Consider the following 16339-nt stretch of genomic DNA (forward strand, 5'->3'; position numbering starts at 1 on the left):
TCTATTAGCTCCTGGGCCAAGTCCCTGGGTCTCCAACACTGGGAATCAAGTGTGTAACTTCCAGGGATTTCAAAACTCCATATACACAGCTATGTTCTATTTTGAGCCGCTTTTGCATAGGTTTTCAAGATTAAATCAAAATTCTTTATTTTTGCACATAACTGTCAATTTAATCAAAACTAAACTACGCCCATGAAGGCTCCCCCACAACTGTCAGCCATCACAGAACTTTAGTAACATACTTATGACTGAGATACAAATTCTGCTCATTTTTCCTCATCTGTTAATTACCTCACTTCATCTTCGTTCTTTAGGGGGAAAAGGGGAGTATTGAGACCTAGCCTGAAACTTATAGCAATTTCTCTCCTTAGTATCCTGAGTGCTGAGATAATGGATCTGACCACTGGGTCTGGCCTAGCCACGCTCTCTGGGTGTGGCACCCCCGGATGAGAGCTCCTCTTTTGCCCTTCAGTGTCTCCACTGGTGCCTGACTAGTTTCTGACAAGGAACCAGCCACTCTAATCGCTGCTTCCTTATAAGCATGTCCCAGATGCCTCCTACTTACAAAACTTTATTTACACTTCAAGCAGTATGGCTGCTGTGTCTGCGCGCTGCTGTGGTGGACCTCACTGGAGCCCGTCCCTGGGGCTCTTTAACCGTAGACCTGTGTTACTGCTGTCTGCTCTCCCTCAGCTGCTCAGTTCTCAGTTATGATGGCTTCCATTTCTCCTTCCTTCTCATAGAACTTTTGGAAGCATAAACTTTAACCCTTTCAGTCCCACTGTGAGTCACTGAGTAGCTTTCTGCAGACTGTCTACCTATTTATACCACAGACCCTCTTTTCCTGCAGCTATCTGCTGCATCTCAGTCTACACAACAGGCTTGCTGGAGTTTTCTCGGTCCCAACACTTGTTTGTGTTGGGATTACTGAGTCCTGGCCTTCAGCTGGATGTTGGGACTAATGAGTTCTGGCCTTCAGCTGCTCTTCCCTCCTAGAACCTTCTAATTAAAGTTACTAGAAACTGTGCCTAGTTTAGAGAATCAGAGGATGGGATTATCACCTGTTGGCCATTGACTGCAGTGTATTTAAGCCTACATGGTGTGAATAAAGGGGGCTTTCTGAACCAGCGTTTGGAGGTCCATGTGTCGGTCTGTCTCTGCGTATGTCGGTTTGTCTCTGCCTGTGTATTCTCAACTTCCAGCCATTGCCCGAAGCTCGAGAACTGGGTTCTAGCTCACAGAGCACAGACACGGGAGCAGGGTGCGCGGCATGTTTGGGGGTATAAGCTGAAGGCATTCTAAGCCCTGCTCTTTGGTGAACAAACACCAGACGTTGAGATTTTGGGGCATCTTGGATTTCAGATTTTCAGATGAGTCTGTGTAAACACTCCACAATCAGGAAACTGGGATCTCACACAACCCTAAGCCACCACTCTGGGTAAGCTACTCAACTGATTCTTTGCGTCTTTCCTTCATTTTCTGAAACTCTTCTACATTAGAGTGAGTTTTAACTGTGTCCACAACGCACTAAAAGACCCAAACTTAAGGTCTCATGTGATGGCTGCCTCAGCACCTAAGGCTGAGAGGAGCACACGGCCAACTAAGTCCTGCCCACTTTTTTCCTCTGACAAGGCCTGAGACACGCATGCTCTCTTCCTCTTCCTCGAGAAGGCCAGGGTAGTTTTCTTAGAGACTGGGAACAATCCCATGAGTGACTCCAACAATCTAGGCATGTGCTCTGGGGGAACCAAGGGTACAAAACCTCTTGTTCCTCTACAGTCTCTTGCTACAGCCAGCATATTGGTGCCCCCATAAATACAGTGTGGGACTCTGACAAGCTGTTACCAAGATCACCATCCTGGGGAAGGAGGGTGTCTATTTCTGGGCTCAGGATTGGTCGGGAAACCAACAAATCCCATATTTTCATTCCCAGGCCAAATTGTCATCCTATCCTTGGTATTTGTGCAACCAACCATACTTGAGTAAGACATCATTTACATATTTAATAACCATTTTTAACCAAACAATAATATCCAGAACAATATTTTTTGTTGACATTCCACATCTCAGGAGAAGGCAATTTCTTTTTCCAAAACCCCTAGCTTGTTCTCCACACACCTCTCTTGATTATATTCCCATCCAACCTGCCAGGCATTTTCCCAGACTTGTCTTTAAAAGACACCCAGAATCTGATCACAGTCCTAGTTCAGCAAAACCACCCAGTCCAAGGCCATGCCACACCTAACTAGGCCACTGGCTGTGGATTACAGCTTCTAATGCTGGCCTACAGATCTCCACTTTCAGTACACACAACTGCTGACTCATCTGCTGTGGGACCCCTTCTCATTGGCTGAAATCTAAAGTCCTTATGCCAGGACAAATCCCTTGGTGACCTCACCAGTTAGTGGTTCCTGCTGTGGCTGCAAGCACTCTCCCACCTTAACTTTTCTTCCTGGGTGCTGTCTTTGTCTAAAACATTCCCTCTTCAGACCTGTGAGGCCTTAAGTCTAACTCCTGTGGGACCCTCTCAGTGAGGAGGCTACTGGCCAGGGGTTCCTGGGCTGGAAAAGAAGGTTCATGGCGACTCTGGCTTGTCCTTCACAGCTAGAGCCACCGTTTACAACAACGCAGGACCTAGGAGCTCTGAGTGTGGGGAGCAGGGCAGGAGTGAAATAAGGGAAAGTGGTCAGGGGGCCACATTGGCTTTGTCCCCTACTACCAACCAACTCTTCAGGAGGCTCATGGAAGTGACCAACATTATTTTCACAAAACTCAGGACTGCCAGTTTTAAATTTCTTTGTTTATGTTTGGCTACAAATTTTATCACAATAAGGTAGTTAGATATGTGGGCACATGTGTTTTCTCTTATACCTAATCTCAGAAGAGGCATTGCAAAGCAACAAGAGGAGTCCGCAGAAGGGGTGTTTCTTCCACAGCAGCCCTGCAAGTCAGGAAACAGTCTCCTCCCACCTCATACACACCCCCACAGTAGACTAAACTGAGAAAACGACCCTGGAGGGCACTTCAGAAAACAAGGGGACAGCTCTCTACTAGAGTCTTCAGAAAGCAAGCAAACAGCTGTCTCCTAGAGTCTTCAGAAAAAGTGCATGCACACAGCACACCAGTACTAGGCCTGCACCACTGTCTCCCCTTAGCCACATGGGAAAGGCCTGCAGAGGTGTGGTGGTAGTTTGAATGTAGTTGGCCCCCATAATCTCAGGGAGTGGCACTATTAGGAGGTGTGGCTTTGTTGGAGTAGGTGTGGCCTTGTTAGAGGAAGTGTGTCACTGTAGGGCGGGCTTTGAGATTTCTTCTGCTCAGGATACCACCCAGTGAGCCAGTTGACTTCCCGTTGCCTGCAAGATGGAGGATTCTTAGCTATTCCTCCATCACCATGTCTGCCTGCATGCCACCATGCTCCCCACCATGATAACGGACTGAACCTCTGAAACTGTAAGCAAGCCACATCAATTAAATATTCATAGTGTCTCTTCACAGCAATAAGTACCCTAACTAAGGTAAAGGGTTGAAAACCCACCCTTTGCAGCACAGGAAAGGCCTGCAAGGCTACCTGATGTTCTGGTGGAAGCTTCACCCCAGCCCCGGGCATCCATATACCCAAAGAGTCTGGAATGTTCTGGTGGACGCTCCACCCTAAGCCCTGTCTCCCATCGCTCTCCAAACCCTGCTGCTTCTCAAAAAGCCCACCAAATGATGACCCCTCCCCCAGAGATGCTCAAGACCACTCTCACAGGGTATTTAAACTGTCCCCCAGAGAACAGACATGTGGATTTCAGTGTCTCTTTTCCATCTCCTCTCTGAGGGCTGGAAAAATCAACCAGGAACATTTTACCCATTAAACCTGGGCTTTTTCTAATTTGGTTTGATTTGGTCTGATGTGAATTGCTGCATCAGTGGAGAGGCTTATCAGGGTGCTGAGACTTTTCACCCACACTTCACAGCACGGGAAAGGCCCACTATTACTAAGCCTCTTGGGTCTTACTTTTGTGCTACACAGCTCTCCTTCCTGGATGACCTTATCCATGGGCTTTGGCACAGACAGATCTCTTGCTATTTATGAAAATCAAGCTCAGCCTCCCAGAATGAAGATGACTCACGGCTGAGGATGCTCTAAGATAAGCTCAGATTCTGATGTAAATTCTAGGAGAATTTCAACAAAGGTTATAAACAGAGCTTCCAAAATCGGGACACTCACAGGATTTAAATGTCAGTCATTACCTCACAGACGCGCCTTAACACGGACTTCCTGGAAAATGTGCCAAGTACACAGCTACCCAGAGGCCCCAGCGCTCATCCTGGACAGCAAAAAGAACAGAACTGGGAGCGGCTCTTTTTCTGGATCTGTGGAGTCTGAGGACTACAGTACAGCCTCACACCCATCAGTGTGCTAAGAGAATGCCAAGTTAGTTGCTGCTTTAACCAGGTGACAACTCTCTCCAAAGGTAGACTAGTCCACCACTGTCACGGGAGAAAGCATGTGGCATGGCATCACCTTTCAGAACTTGTAGCAAGGCTTTTCAACCTAAACCCAAGCATGCAGAAATGCTAACTGAAACCAGAGTGTGAGATGAGCCAGCTGTGGCAGCTTGCCTTTCAGCCCCAGCACTGGGGAGGCTAAGATCAGGAGTTTGAAGCCAGCACAAGCTACAAAGTAAGTTCTGGGCCAGCAAGATATTAGAGATCTGTGGTAGGCACTGGCAATAAAAGTTATTAATAACACATGAACACTTAAAACTGTCAGGGAGATAGACTGTAATGTTGTCATGGGGAGGGTTGGGGAAGAAGAGGAAGGGAGGGCAGCAAGGTGATGTAAATGTAAGCTTTCCTCGGTCATACATGTATGCAGACATCAGAACACCCATATTATAGAGCATAAATATGTGCAGTTTTTAAGGGAAAGTGTCAATCTCACAAAAAAAAAGTCCTGGTGAGTGTGCTGGTGTCTTTTACATTAACCTAAGATAGAGTTGTGGGGGTGGTGGGGTGGTTCATGCTTTTGATCCCAGCACTCAGAGGTAGGGGGAATCCCTGAATTCAAGGCCAGCCTGGTTAACAGAGCAAGTTCCAGGATATCCAGGGCTACATAGAGAAACCCTGCATGTCTTGGGGGAAAAATAGCAACAATGACAATAAGATAAGATAGAGTTATCTGGGAAGAAAGCCTCAAATGAGAAGAAGTTCCCCCATCAGATTGGCCTGTGGGCAAGTCAACAGTGCATTTTCTTCACTGCTGGGGGGGGGGGGGGTCCAGCCCACTGTTTGTGGTGTCGCCTTTATGGTTGTCCTGGGTACTATATGTAGGAAAGCAGGCTGAGTAAACCACAGAGAGCAAGCAATAAGCATCGCTCTTCCGTGGTTCCTACTGTAGTACCTGCCTGTAGGTTTCTGCCCTGACTTCCATATGACAGACTTAAACTCTTTCCTCCCTAAGTTGCTTTTGGACACAGTCTTTATCACTGCAACAGAAACCCTAACTAAGACACGCGGACACCTTAGAAAGAGCCCATCTTCACTGTGAAGTCATTCTTAGCAAAGCTGAACACGTTCAACTTACTCAGGAGTAAACATCACACAAGCCTCAACTGAGGGATCCTCTAAGATTCTTGTCAGGCACTGCCAAGGTCCAAGATCCCACCTATACCACTACATAACAGAGAATTCTGCATCTGGTCCGGATCCTGGACCAGAAAGAGCATTTGTGAGGAAGCTGGCAACACAAGAGTAAAGCCACAGTCCAGCAGGTGACAGTGAAACCAAGCATGGCTGGTCACCAATGCTTCCCTACAGCATGGACACACTATCAGATGCTCTCTGAAAGGCTGGAAGGAGGAAGAGAGGGTCAGATGTCCGGAGGGCACAGATGAGCAGTTCTGCACCTTTCAGACTTCCTGAAGGGCCAGTGTGGGTACTGACAGTGTGCTCTACCTCGGGATTGCATCAGACTCAACTTACTTTAGCATGCATGCACATTCCTTTACACCTTTCATTAAACTATATGCTTATAACAGTGACTGAACAATAATCATAATAAAAACTACACTTGAGAATTCTGATCTAAATTACATGATAGGAGTGGTTCATTAGGAATATTGTAGTCTCTCCAAAGCATCCTTTTCTAGCTGAACCTCTGACTGATTTATACGATGTTAGAAAGACTCACACTGCTATCGGGCTCAAGCTCAAACTCCCAGAAATCCAAACGCTAGCGTGATCGGCATGTATGCCAGTGTGCTTTCACTGAAGGGCAGGCGTAAAGAAGTGGTGGCAAGAACAGAAGCTAATTCTCCTGACCCCACCCAATACACAAAAATCTAAATGAGAAGCAGAGCTTCAATTGGACAAATTTCCAAGTGTTGGTCAACAGAGAACCGTGGGCCTGCAGGACCTGAGGGAAGCACATCGCCCCACCTACAAGACGCTCTCTCTACTTCACATGTTTTGCTCAGAGACATTTATTTCCTCCAAACATTAAAAAGGAAAATGAGACATTCACTTTTCCCACAGTGATAACCCCAGTTCCCCACACATGGACTGTCCCTTCAGTCTTTTTCAGCTCTTGTCTGGAAAAGACACTGTAACCAGGTCTTTCTGGGAGACTCACCCCACTGGGTACACTTTCTGTGGAGGTCAGGGAAACCTTTAGCCACTAAGAAAAAAAAGTAAATGTAGATAGTTTAACAGCTAACAGAATGGCCACATAGAGCAGGTACCTTAGAACCTCTGAAGTGTAGAAAAATTCACCAATTTAGAAGCAGAACTTTTAAAAATGTATTTTATCTATCAGTGTATTGTGCATGCACGCATGATGGGGGAGGAGGGGTAGAAATTGGTTCTCTCCATCTATCTGGTATCCAGGGATTCAATTCAGGAGTCAGTTGCACAGCAAGGGCTTTTACAGGCTGAACCATCTAAGACCACAGGATGTCTTTAAACCAGTTTTTTTTTTCCCCATTGACGTTCTCCATGAGGAAAGAAAGGGGAGAGGAGAAATAAGAACAGGCAGGACAGCAGAAGACAATTCCTTCACAAGCTTTCAAATTCGCCCCTTTAAGTAAGACAAACTTCATTTGAAAAGGCCTATTCTGCGACTTAAAACAGAAAGTGCTTATTTTAAGAACCAAAATAATAATGCACATGTGCCCCCCCCCCCCCCACACACACACACACACGGTCTTGGTGAGTCGAGAAGAAACGATAGTCCATTCAAGGTGAAACTGCACCGGGCTAGCGGGCTGGGAAGTGAGTCATGAACTGAAAGCTTCGCAGGTGAGGAGCTGCTGAAATACAACCCTCAGACTCAGTTACAAAATAACATAGCAGACCTCCAGCAGACAAGGAGACTAGGGATCGCCAGCACACTCCAACGTTTACTATGACTGTATGCAGTAAACGTTAGAAAACTAGCGGGTTTTAAAGGTGGCGCACACCTTTAATCCCAGCACTCAGGAGGCAGAGGCAGGTGAATCTCTTGAATTTGAGGCCAGCCTGGTCTACAGAGTGAGTTCCAGGACAGTCAGGACTACACAGAGAAACCTTGTCTCAAAAAACCAACTCCCACCTTGCAAAAAAAGTGAGAAAGCCCCACTTTCTCATTCTCTTCATGAGAAAACAGTCCAAATTCAATGAAATCTACAAAAGCAAATTCTGATCAATGGATCCATTGTGACAGGCACCCCAAAGAACTTAGTGTATTAGAGAAAGTCTAATGTCTCGGACTCCAGCTAAGCGCAGGCAGTGTGTGAGAAGGTGAAGGTGCCATTCTCAATCTCCCAGAACTGTCAGTCTGGCCACAGGCAGCAAACAGTTATTCTCACACAACCACTGCATCTCATCCTGTGCTCACAAAGCGTTTCAAGTTCAAGACATAGTCAATACCCAAACCAGCCTCCCCCACTGCCAGTGCCATTTTCCAGCTATCACCCACCAAACACGTTCCTTACACATACTGCATAGGCATAATTAAGAAGGTCCACAAGAGCCCAGAATAAAAGATAACAAGTATTTATTTATTTGGGGAAAAAGTTCACAATAAGGGTGGACAACCCCAATCCTCTGAGGGTGATGGTAGCTGCGAACCGAACTCCAACCACCAACCAAGGGAGCGAGAGCACACTTCCTGTCTGTGTTTATATACCTCAGACCACACCCTAACAGGCCGATACCCAAGAGGCTATTGACTAAATGTATTCCCAAAACATTACTGGGGGCCACTGCCAGTCTCCTAAGACTGCTATGATAAATGAGCACAAACTGAATGCTAAACAACAGAAAGGTGTTCTCTTGCAGTTCTGAAATAGAATATAAAATACACACCAAGCTCAGCTGGCCATGGTGGCTCACACCTGTAACCAGCACTTGGGAGGCTGAGGCAGGCAAGCTGTTGCGGGTTTAAGGCCAGCTTGCTGTGGGACAATGCTCTTGTACATTGTAAAGATTTGTCACTCTTATTGGTTTAATAAAACACTGACTGGCCATAACCAGGCAGGAAGTACAGGCAGGGTGACCAGACTAGGAGAATTCTGGGAAGAGGAAAGGCAGAGAGATAGTCACCAACCAGAGGAAGAGGAATCAAGATGAGAATGCCTTACTGAGAAAAGGTACCAAGCCAAGTTGCTAAACATACATAAGAATTATGGGTGAATTTAAGGTATAAGAGCTAGTTAGTAATAATTCTGAACAATAGAACAGTTTATAATTAATATAAGCCTCTATGTTTCTTTGAGATTGAACAGCTGTGGGACCAAGTAGGACAGAAACTTCTGTCTATACCAGCCTGTCAGTGTTACCAAATGAGAGCTCCTGAAAGACAAGACTTAAGTCAAGACAAACAACAAGACCTGTGACAAGAAAAGGCAAGAGAAAGGAGAGGGAGGAAGGAGGGAGAAGGGCACAAGAGCAAGGGAAAGGGTAGACAGTGCTGCTCAGTGTTGGGGACAATCGATTCTCTGCTCTGGCCCTCAGTTTCTGGAGCCTGTCACACTCGGCTTAGGTATGTTAACTCTGCTGTCTTCGTGGGACTTCCTCTGTCTTCTTGAAAGGACTCCGTGTCATTGGATTTAGAGTTCACTCAGATACCTGTGATTTCATCTCAAGACCTTTTTATTCCCATGTGATGATCCCTTTTCCAAATGAGGTCATGTTTACAGGTTCTAGGTTGACACACTTGTTGGGGGCATACAGTAGTCATACACTAGCCTTCTAGGATTAATTATATCCTGATTTCCAGCCAATCCTTACTCAAGAAGCTCAAGGCTGGAATACAGCTCAGTAGCAGCACTCTCACAAGCACACTCCAGGCACCATGAAAAGACAAGTCAGAAACACCAGATCACACTTGCTTAACTTGGTTTTATTTCATGTATTATCTGACAGCTCCTCACAGACAGACTCATTCTCTTATGGCTCCTTCTCTTGCTGTCTTCCTTATTCACTGTAAAAAAAAGGTAAGCACATAAAACAGGCACATGTAAGCAGGCAGGCACGCTGGCCACAGCAATACTGCTCTCAGGGATGAACAGGCTCCAGCGCACTGATCTGGGCAGACTTAACCTCCCTATCCCTAGACCTCACACACAGGGAGACTTTGCAAGTAGGCTTAAGCAGGCAGAGGACCTACTGATATAAACACATCTGAATGAGAGTAACATCATTCGTATACTAATAAATTGTCCTTATACTGAAAATTATCAAATGAGGGTACTATAGTGTAATGCACCGTCCTTAAATGACACCTTCCTTGAGGAAGGACATCATAAAATGGGAATGCCTACCAATTCTCTGAATCACAACATCCAGATATGGGGAAAGAACAGATACAGTATTTCAAGCTGAGAACAGACACACATCTCCACTGTGTGCAGCTCCCTCCAATACAGGTTGTTGTCCTGCTGTGTACATACAGAAGCCAAAAAACAAAAAACAAAAAAACAAAAAACTAGGGTAGTTTAAATGCAAAATATCCCAAAACACCCAAGAAAGCTTGGCCCCCAGTGAGGCACTACAAGGAGGAGGTAGAAAGAGGGGCCACCTAGAAAGAGGATAGGTCACTGGGGTACTAGAGTACTGAAAGGAACCCTCTCCACGGCCCCCTTTCTCTCTCTCTCTCTCTCTCTCTCTCTCTCACACACACACACACACACACACACACACACACACACACACCATGAGGTGAGTTTTGGTCACCATGCCGGGCCACAGTGCTTAGCTCTCACACAGGCTGGAACAGCAGAACAACGGGAGTGAACTGAACCCTCTGAAACTGTGAGCCCAAACCAACCCTTCCTCCCTACAAACTGTTTACCTCTGGCATTTTGTCACAGTGGCACAAAGCTGAGCAGAAGAAGCAGCGTTTCCTCCTATACCCATGGTTTAGCTGTGTACAAGACACTCTGGGCTGAGGGTACACATGTTCAAATGCACACAGAGAAGTTTCAAGTCAGCTGTGATTCTGTGGGGAGACCATCCAAGCAGCAATACCCCTATAAACCATATGATGACAAAGGAAGCAAGCAAGTGCAGGCCAACCCCAGACTACAGGCCACACAGGCCAAACAGATGCTGAGCAGAGACTCTGCTGGATGCACAGCCACACAGCATCTGCCTCTTTACCCCACTGCACCCTGCATCTGGGTACAAATCAAGGATACCAAGAGACAGGCACGAACAACGCATACCTCCACCAGGAATAATTGCCAACTTTGTTTCAACCAGGCCCATTTTTGCAGAGGAAGCTAAAAAAAAGAAAATAAAGAGAATTAAGTGACAGGTATGTCACTGCTTTGGAATATGACAACTTAAAAAAGTAAAATAAGATTTTCTGAAAACATTGTTCACTGATTAAATTAATACCACAAATTTTGTTGTTTGTTTTTTGGCTTTTCGAGACAGGGTTCCCCTGTGTAGCTTTGGAGCCTGCCCTAGAACTCACTCTATAGACCAGGCTAGCCTCAAATTCACAGAGATCAGTTTGTCTCTGCCTCTTGAGTGTTGGGAATGAAGGCGTGAGCCACCACCACCAATTTATAAGAAATTACTTCAAAGGTTTTTGTTATGAAAACACTAATCATTCAAAATTACCTTCCATCCCCAACCCTACCCCCCTAGATGAACACATGACATTTTTTGTTCAGATTTCCTTGGCAATGGGCTAGGTCCCAGTGGTCAAAGCTCAGAGTGGAAATTCCATCTTTGGATCTGATGTTGCCAGCTCATGAAAACTGCCCGGACAGTTCCACACCAAACAACCCTATCTGCAGTTAGATATAAACAGGCAAAGCCAAGTGCCAGTTACTTTCCGACAGCCTGACTGCCTTGAGCTATCTCCCAGTCTGCTGCACGGGCCCTGGCTTCTCCCACAGTCTGCTGCACGGGCCCTGGCTTCTCCCACAGTCTGCTGCGCGGGCCCTGGCTTCTCCCACAGTCTGCTGCGCGGGCCCTGGCTTCTCCCACAGTCTGCTGCGCGGGCCCTGGCTTCTCCCACAGTCTGCTGCGCGGGCCCTGGCTTCTCCCACAGTCTGCTGCGCGGGCCCTGGCTTCTCCCACAGTCTGCTGCGCGGGCCCTGGCTTCTCCCACAGTCTGCTGCGCGGTCCCTGGCTTCTCCCACAGTCTGCTGCGCGGGCCCTGGCTTCTCCCACAGTCTGCTGCGCGGGCCCTGGCTTCTCCCACAGTCTGCTGCGCGGGCCCTGGCTTCTCCCAGTCTGCTGCGCGGGCCCTGGCTTCTCCCAGTCTGCTGCGCGGGCCCTGCTGCGTGGGCCCTGGCTTCTCCCACAGTCTGCTGCGTGGGACCTGGCTTCTCCCACAGTCTGCTGCGTGGGACCTGGCTTCTCCCACAGTCTGCTGCACGGGCCCTGGCTTCTCCCACAGTCTGCTACGCGGGCCCTGGCTTCTCCCACAGTCTGCTGCACGGGCCCTGGCTTCTCAACTGAAAACCCACCGGACCCCAGGACCAGGAAAAAATCAGGTAAAGATCACCACATGAACGTGGGGACCCAGAATAACATGGAGAAAGCAAAGGCACTCACACCCCAACCTGATGCCCCAAGATGTGTGTGGCCACATGAAGGCAGTAAAAGGCAAACTAAATGCCATGGCTTCAGCTCCTATCAACAGTAGTGGCAGTGTGAAGCAGGGTGGAACTGTGCTGACCCTTTGCTGCCCAGGACAAAACTCAGGACCAGGTGAACACCCGTGCGAGGAGCAAGACAGAAGCATGGGCTGTGGTACCACTGCCTGGGCTCAGATCAGAACCCCCTCACTCCCTCTGCTCCTGCTTCCTCCACAGAATCTCACAGGGGTTCCAGGCAGGAGAAGGAGTGAACCACATCAAGGGCCCCGGTCAGCACCCAGCAAGTAGTTAGCACCAACTCTTCTCACAATTCCCTCAGCATATGTTTAGAATCACGCGAAAGGGGGGACTTTAAAGGGATGAAGCTGTCACTGCTGGAATAAAGTCACTAAGTGCTGGACCACTGACTCCACAGTCAGAGTCACACAGCTATAGTCACAAGCTCTATTTTAAATGGGAGGAAGTTAGTCTGCTAAAAGAGAAGCCCTGGGGTCCCAATTCAGATGTCTGACTCAAATTCAGGTGTCTCTTTTCACTAAAACTGAACAAAGAATGGCAAAAGAGCCTCCTAAAGAGGACTTTCCAATGGTGGACTTGAAACACACAGCCTTCCCCAGTAAGAGCTGCCAACATCAGGCTCCACGGGCAGTTTGTTTTTTTTTAAATGTTCTACTGAAAAGGAGGCAGAGCATAATTATTTGGGCCTGAGGGATATGCACCGTGTGTGTGCATTAGGGGGTCAAGCCCAGGGCTTATCCTCCCAGAATCCAGCCTTCATTGGCATATTCATTGTACAAAATAATAGACTTCATTCTAAGACTCACAGTGTCCATAACGTATTTGGGTATGTGCTCCTCCCTCACTGTTCTTCACCCCCCCTGACACTGCCCCTCCTCATCCCAAAATCTCCTTTTCGTGTCTTTTTGTTTTTGTTTAGATTCTACATATAAAAGTTAATGTCTGAGTCAGGTTTACTTCAACAAACATGCAAATCTCAAAATTCATTGATTTTCATGCAAATAACACTGTTTTATACTTCTTTATCCCAAGTTCCTTTTAAAACTTAGGTTGACAGGATAAATTCTCACCTGCTACTCGAATATCACATGCTAAAGCCAGCTCCAGACCACCTCCTAGGGCAAGTCCATCTATGGCTGCGATCGTGGGCACAGGGAGGTTAGCTGAAACAGACAGAGTTTATCCTTCACTCAAAGCCACAGCAGTCCACACACATGGTTCATTCAGAACACAATCTAAAGCAGGGTCATATGCAGACTTTATGTCTCTAGCGTCTTCAATAGTACGTAAGTTTCATTCCCAATATTCTTTAGAACCTTTGTGTGACAATTGCAGACAGTTCAATGGGGAACACTTCTGAACCATCACATTTCCTGAATTACCTTCAAGATTATTTTATTGAATTCTATAACATCATAATCTGAGAACCTCAAGTCTTTTACAAGGTGTTTGGTTCTACAAATTCGAGTTGGGATAATTTGTGTAGCATTTTGGAACTCCTGACCCTTTATGGACTTGGTGCTCAGGATGGAATCTTGAGACATGGCATCTGCTCAAAGAAACACACAGTGCCAACTGACCACAAAGGGTATAAGCCAAGTGCCACCACCAAGGAAGGGTGGCACAAAGGTTCCATCCACAGTCCTCTCTGGCTCTGAGATCCTGGCCAGAAGTAGACATGGAAAGAGGCATCATTCACAGAACCTACAAGAAAATATTTCTGGAAGCTTCTACAGTAGCAGGCTTCCATATGGCATTTTCAAAGGTACTTGTATTATCCCTCCCCTACTCCTATCCCCCACCCATTTAACTCTTCCAATTCCATTATTCCCCCTTCCCCCTTCCTACCACCTACTTTCTATCTATCCCCCTTCCCTTGAAACCCGTACCCAAAGCCCTGGGTATTCTAATGCAAACCTACTATCAACAATCTTACCCAGGACTAAATTTGTGAGTTCCAATAACAACTTGCCAAGCAAGACATGCCCACTGGTGCAATAGTGGCACAAATGTTATTACAGCAAATGACCACTCTCTGATTGGATAAAGCCTGCTCTGCACTGCTAACCAGACCCAAAATTTATAGCTGGCTAGGTATAGGCCATAGAATAGAAGCTAATACTGTTATTTTGCTAAATGAACATATTAATAAATTGCCCCTCGCATTCTTAACTTTATACCCAAAAGTTAGTACATCTCTCAGCCTTCATCAGAGCACTCCTTTTTGCAGTAGATGATGATTAATAGAGAGACCCACAATTGGTCAATGTATAGAAAATAAGACTCAAAACAGAACATCTATATCTTACCCCAAAGCTAAGAAATATTGTGGAAGAAGTGTTAGGGAGACTGTACAAGCCAGAAGTCATGGATGTCTGCAGCAAAACATTTGCTGGACATGACAGGGCCACTGCACAAATGAACTACACAAGATCTAGCCAAAATCCCAGCACAGAGAGGAAAAAAAACTCTTTAAGTCCCACTTCCACCAACTGATGGCTGCTAGAGGGTCAGATTTCTCTCCAGGGATATAGCTACTGAGAGGCCTGCTCCAGTAGGTGGTCCTACACATGAAGTAGAGCCGGAAAGAGAGGGGGCTAGGGGAGGAGTTGGAAGAAAGGGAATGTGGTGGATTTGATCATGATATGGTGGCTGTAGAGGTGACTCCGCAGCTAAGAGCACACACTGCTCTTCCTGAGGACCTCAGTTTGATTCCCAGCACCCTCATTAGGTGGCTCACAACCCCTATGTCAGTTGCAAGAATAGCAGGTGACCTGGGAAACTGCTCAGTTTAGCCTGCCCAGGTCATCACTTTTTTCTTTTCCTCAGGTGAAATTCATTAGGTACACTTGTACTATTAACCCGTTCCTGGCTGAAGACAGTGACAGGGACAAGTGTCCTGTCCTTCAAGCACAAGTCTCCCCTCACTCACAGGAAGCATGGCCTCTGTAACAATCCTCGCTCCCAAGCCCTCTCAGACTGACAGCAAAGCAAGTGTGGCCGATTCCTAAACACAGGAATGTTGGACTCAGGGACCTTCAGGAGCTGTGTAGACTTTAGAAGAGGCCAAGAAATTAGCCTGTGCTGGGGGTGGGGGAGGGGTGACAATGAGGCCTTTACAAGTTTATTCTGTTTGGTGTGAAGGGGACAACCTTATGTCTCTTTCCCAGCCTGCATAAAAAAATTCTCTTTCATTCAATTTCTAGGAAGGAGTCACTTACTGCATTAAACACACAATGAAATTGGTCCTATCATAATTTATAAACCTTACACTTTCTCATTTTTTTTGGCAGAGAAGTTTATATGTACGTATAATTTTTTTAAATTTTATTTTTATTATGTTTGTGTGTAGGTATGGCCACATGAGTACAGTTACCTGCAGAAGCCAGAAGTGTCTGAGCCCCCTGTAGCTGGAGTTATGGGCAATGTGGTGCTGGCCCTGATCTCAGCCTAAGGTAACCTGTCTGTACAACCAAACCATCTTACATAATACCAGACAGATGTGACATAATGTTGCTTAGTGAGTACAGCCCCCAACCACACCATGTAAGAAACGGTGTGACAGGCTGGGTAGATCAGCCAGACACAGGACAATCTGACCAGCCTGGCTTGGGGGCAGAGTGAAGAGTCTGGCCTCAGACACAGGACCTGAAGTCAGGTGGTACAAGTACTAATGCTTTCCTACTATGATCACGCATTGTAGAATCAATTAATTTTAAATTTGACATTTAAAATTAAATTAATTTTTCCAAAGGGAATACAATAAATATAACATTGTAACTTTTAAGAAATGCAGAGCACAGAATGGCAACAAACTGGACTCCAAAGGACACAGAGAAGACTAACTGCCCATGTCATTCTTGAAACTTTCAAACAGTAACAGGCTGGCTCTCGAATGTTTTCTACTAAAAAATTATTTAATTAGAACAGTTTAACCCACCAATATTTTACAGTATATAAATTCTAAAGCTATACACCCTTGGAAAGGCAGACTATACCAGTGCACAGGCCTGAGGGAATACCCAGAGGGCAGCGGTGCATGCCTAAAAAGGACTTGAGGCAGGAAATGAAATGCCAGGGTCACAGCTCCAACGAGAAACCATGACTCAGTGTGTTACACAACAGTGGGATCAGATACTATTTTGAGTTTCATTCCAGGAAGTGAGCCAGGTATGACAAGGAAGATAATAATCCTTTGAAATGCTCCTAAAAATATAATTAAAGCAATAATTAAA

At 46.3% G+C, this 16339-nt stretch overlaps 1 protein-coding gene across 5 annotated transcripts in view; it reads right to left on the bottom strand.

The window, feature by feature from the left end:
• Positions 1-16339, bottom strand: part of Auh (AU RNA binding methylglutaconyl-CoA hydratase) — a 97160-nt gene that overhangs the window by 44940 nt on the left and 35881 nt on the right. For 2 of the 5 annotated variants that reach the window (XM_048447872.3, XM_048447869.3), the window contains 2 exons: positions 13175-13267; positions 10695-10751 (listed from right to left, as the gene is read on the bottom strand). The exons of 1 other annotated variant lie outside the window; for it this stretch is intronic. In XM_048447872.3, the coding sequence (XP_048303829.1) occupies positions 10695-10751; positions 13175-13267 (150 nt within the window). The remainder of the gene's footprint in view (positions 1-10694; positions 10752-13174; positions 13268-16339) is intronic. 2 more of the 5 variants (XM_085699527.2, XM_048447870.3) reach the window with 1 other exon arrangement.

This window comes from Myodes glareolus, chromosome 14 (assembly GCF_982192425.1).
Source record: "Myodes glareolus chromosome 14, mMyoGla1.1, whole genome shotgun sequence".
NCBI classification, from domain to species: domain Eukaryota; kingdom Metazoa; phylum Chordata; class Mammalia; order Rodentia; family Cricetidae; genus Myodes; species Myodes glareolus.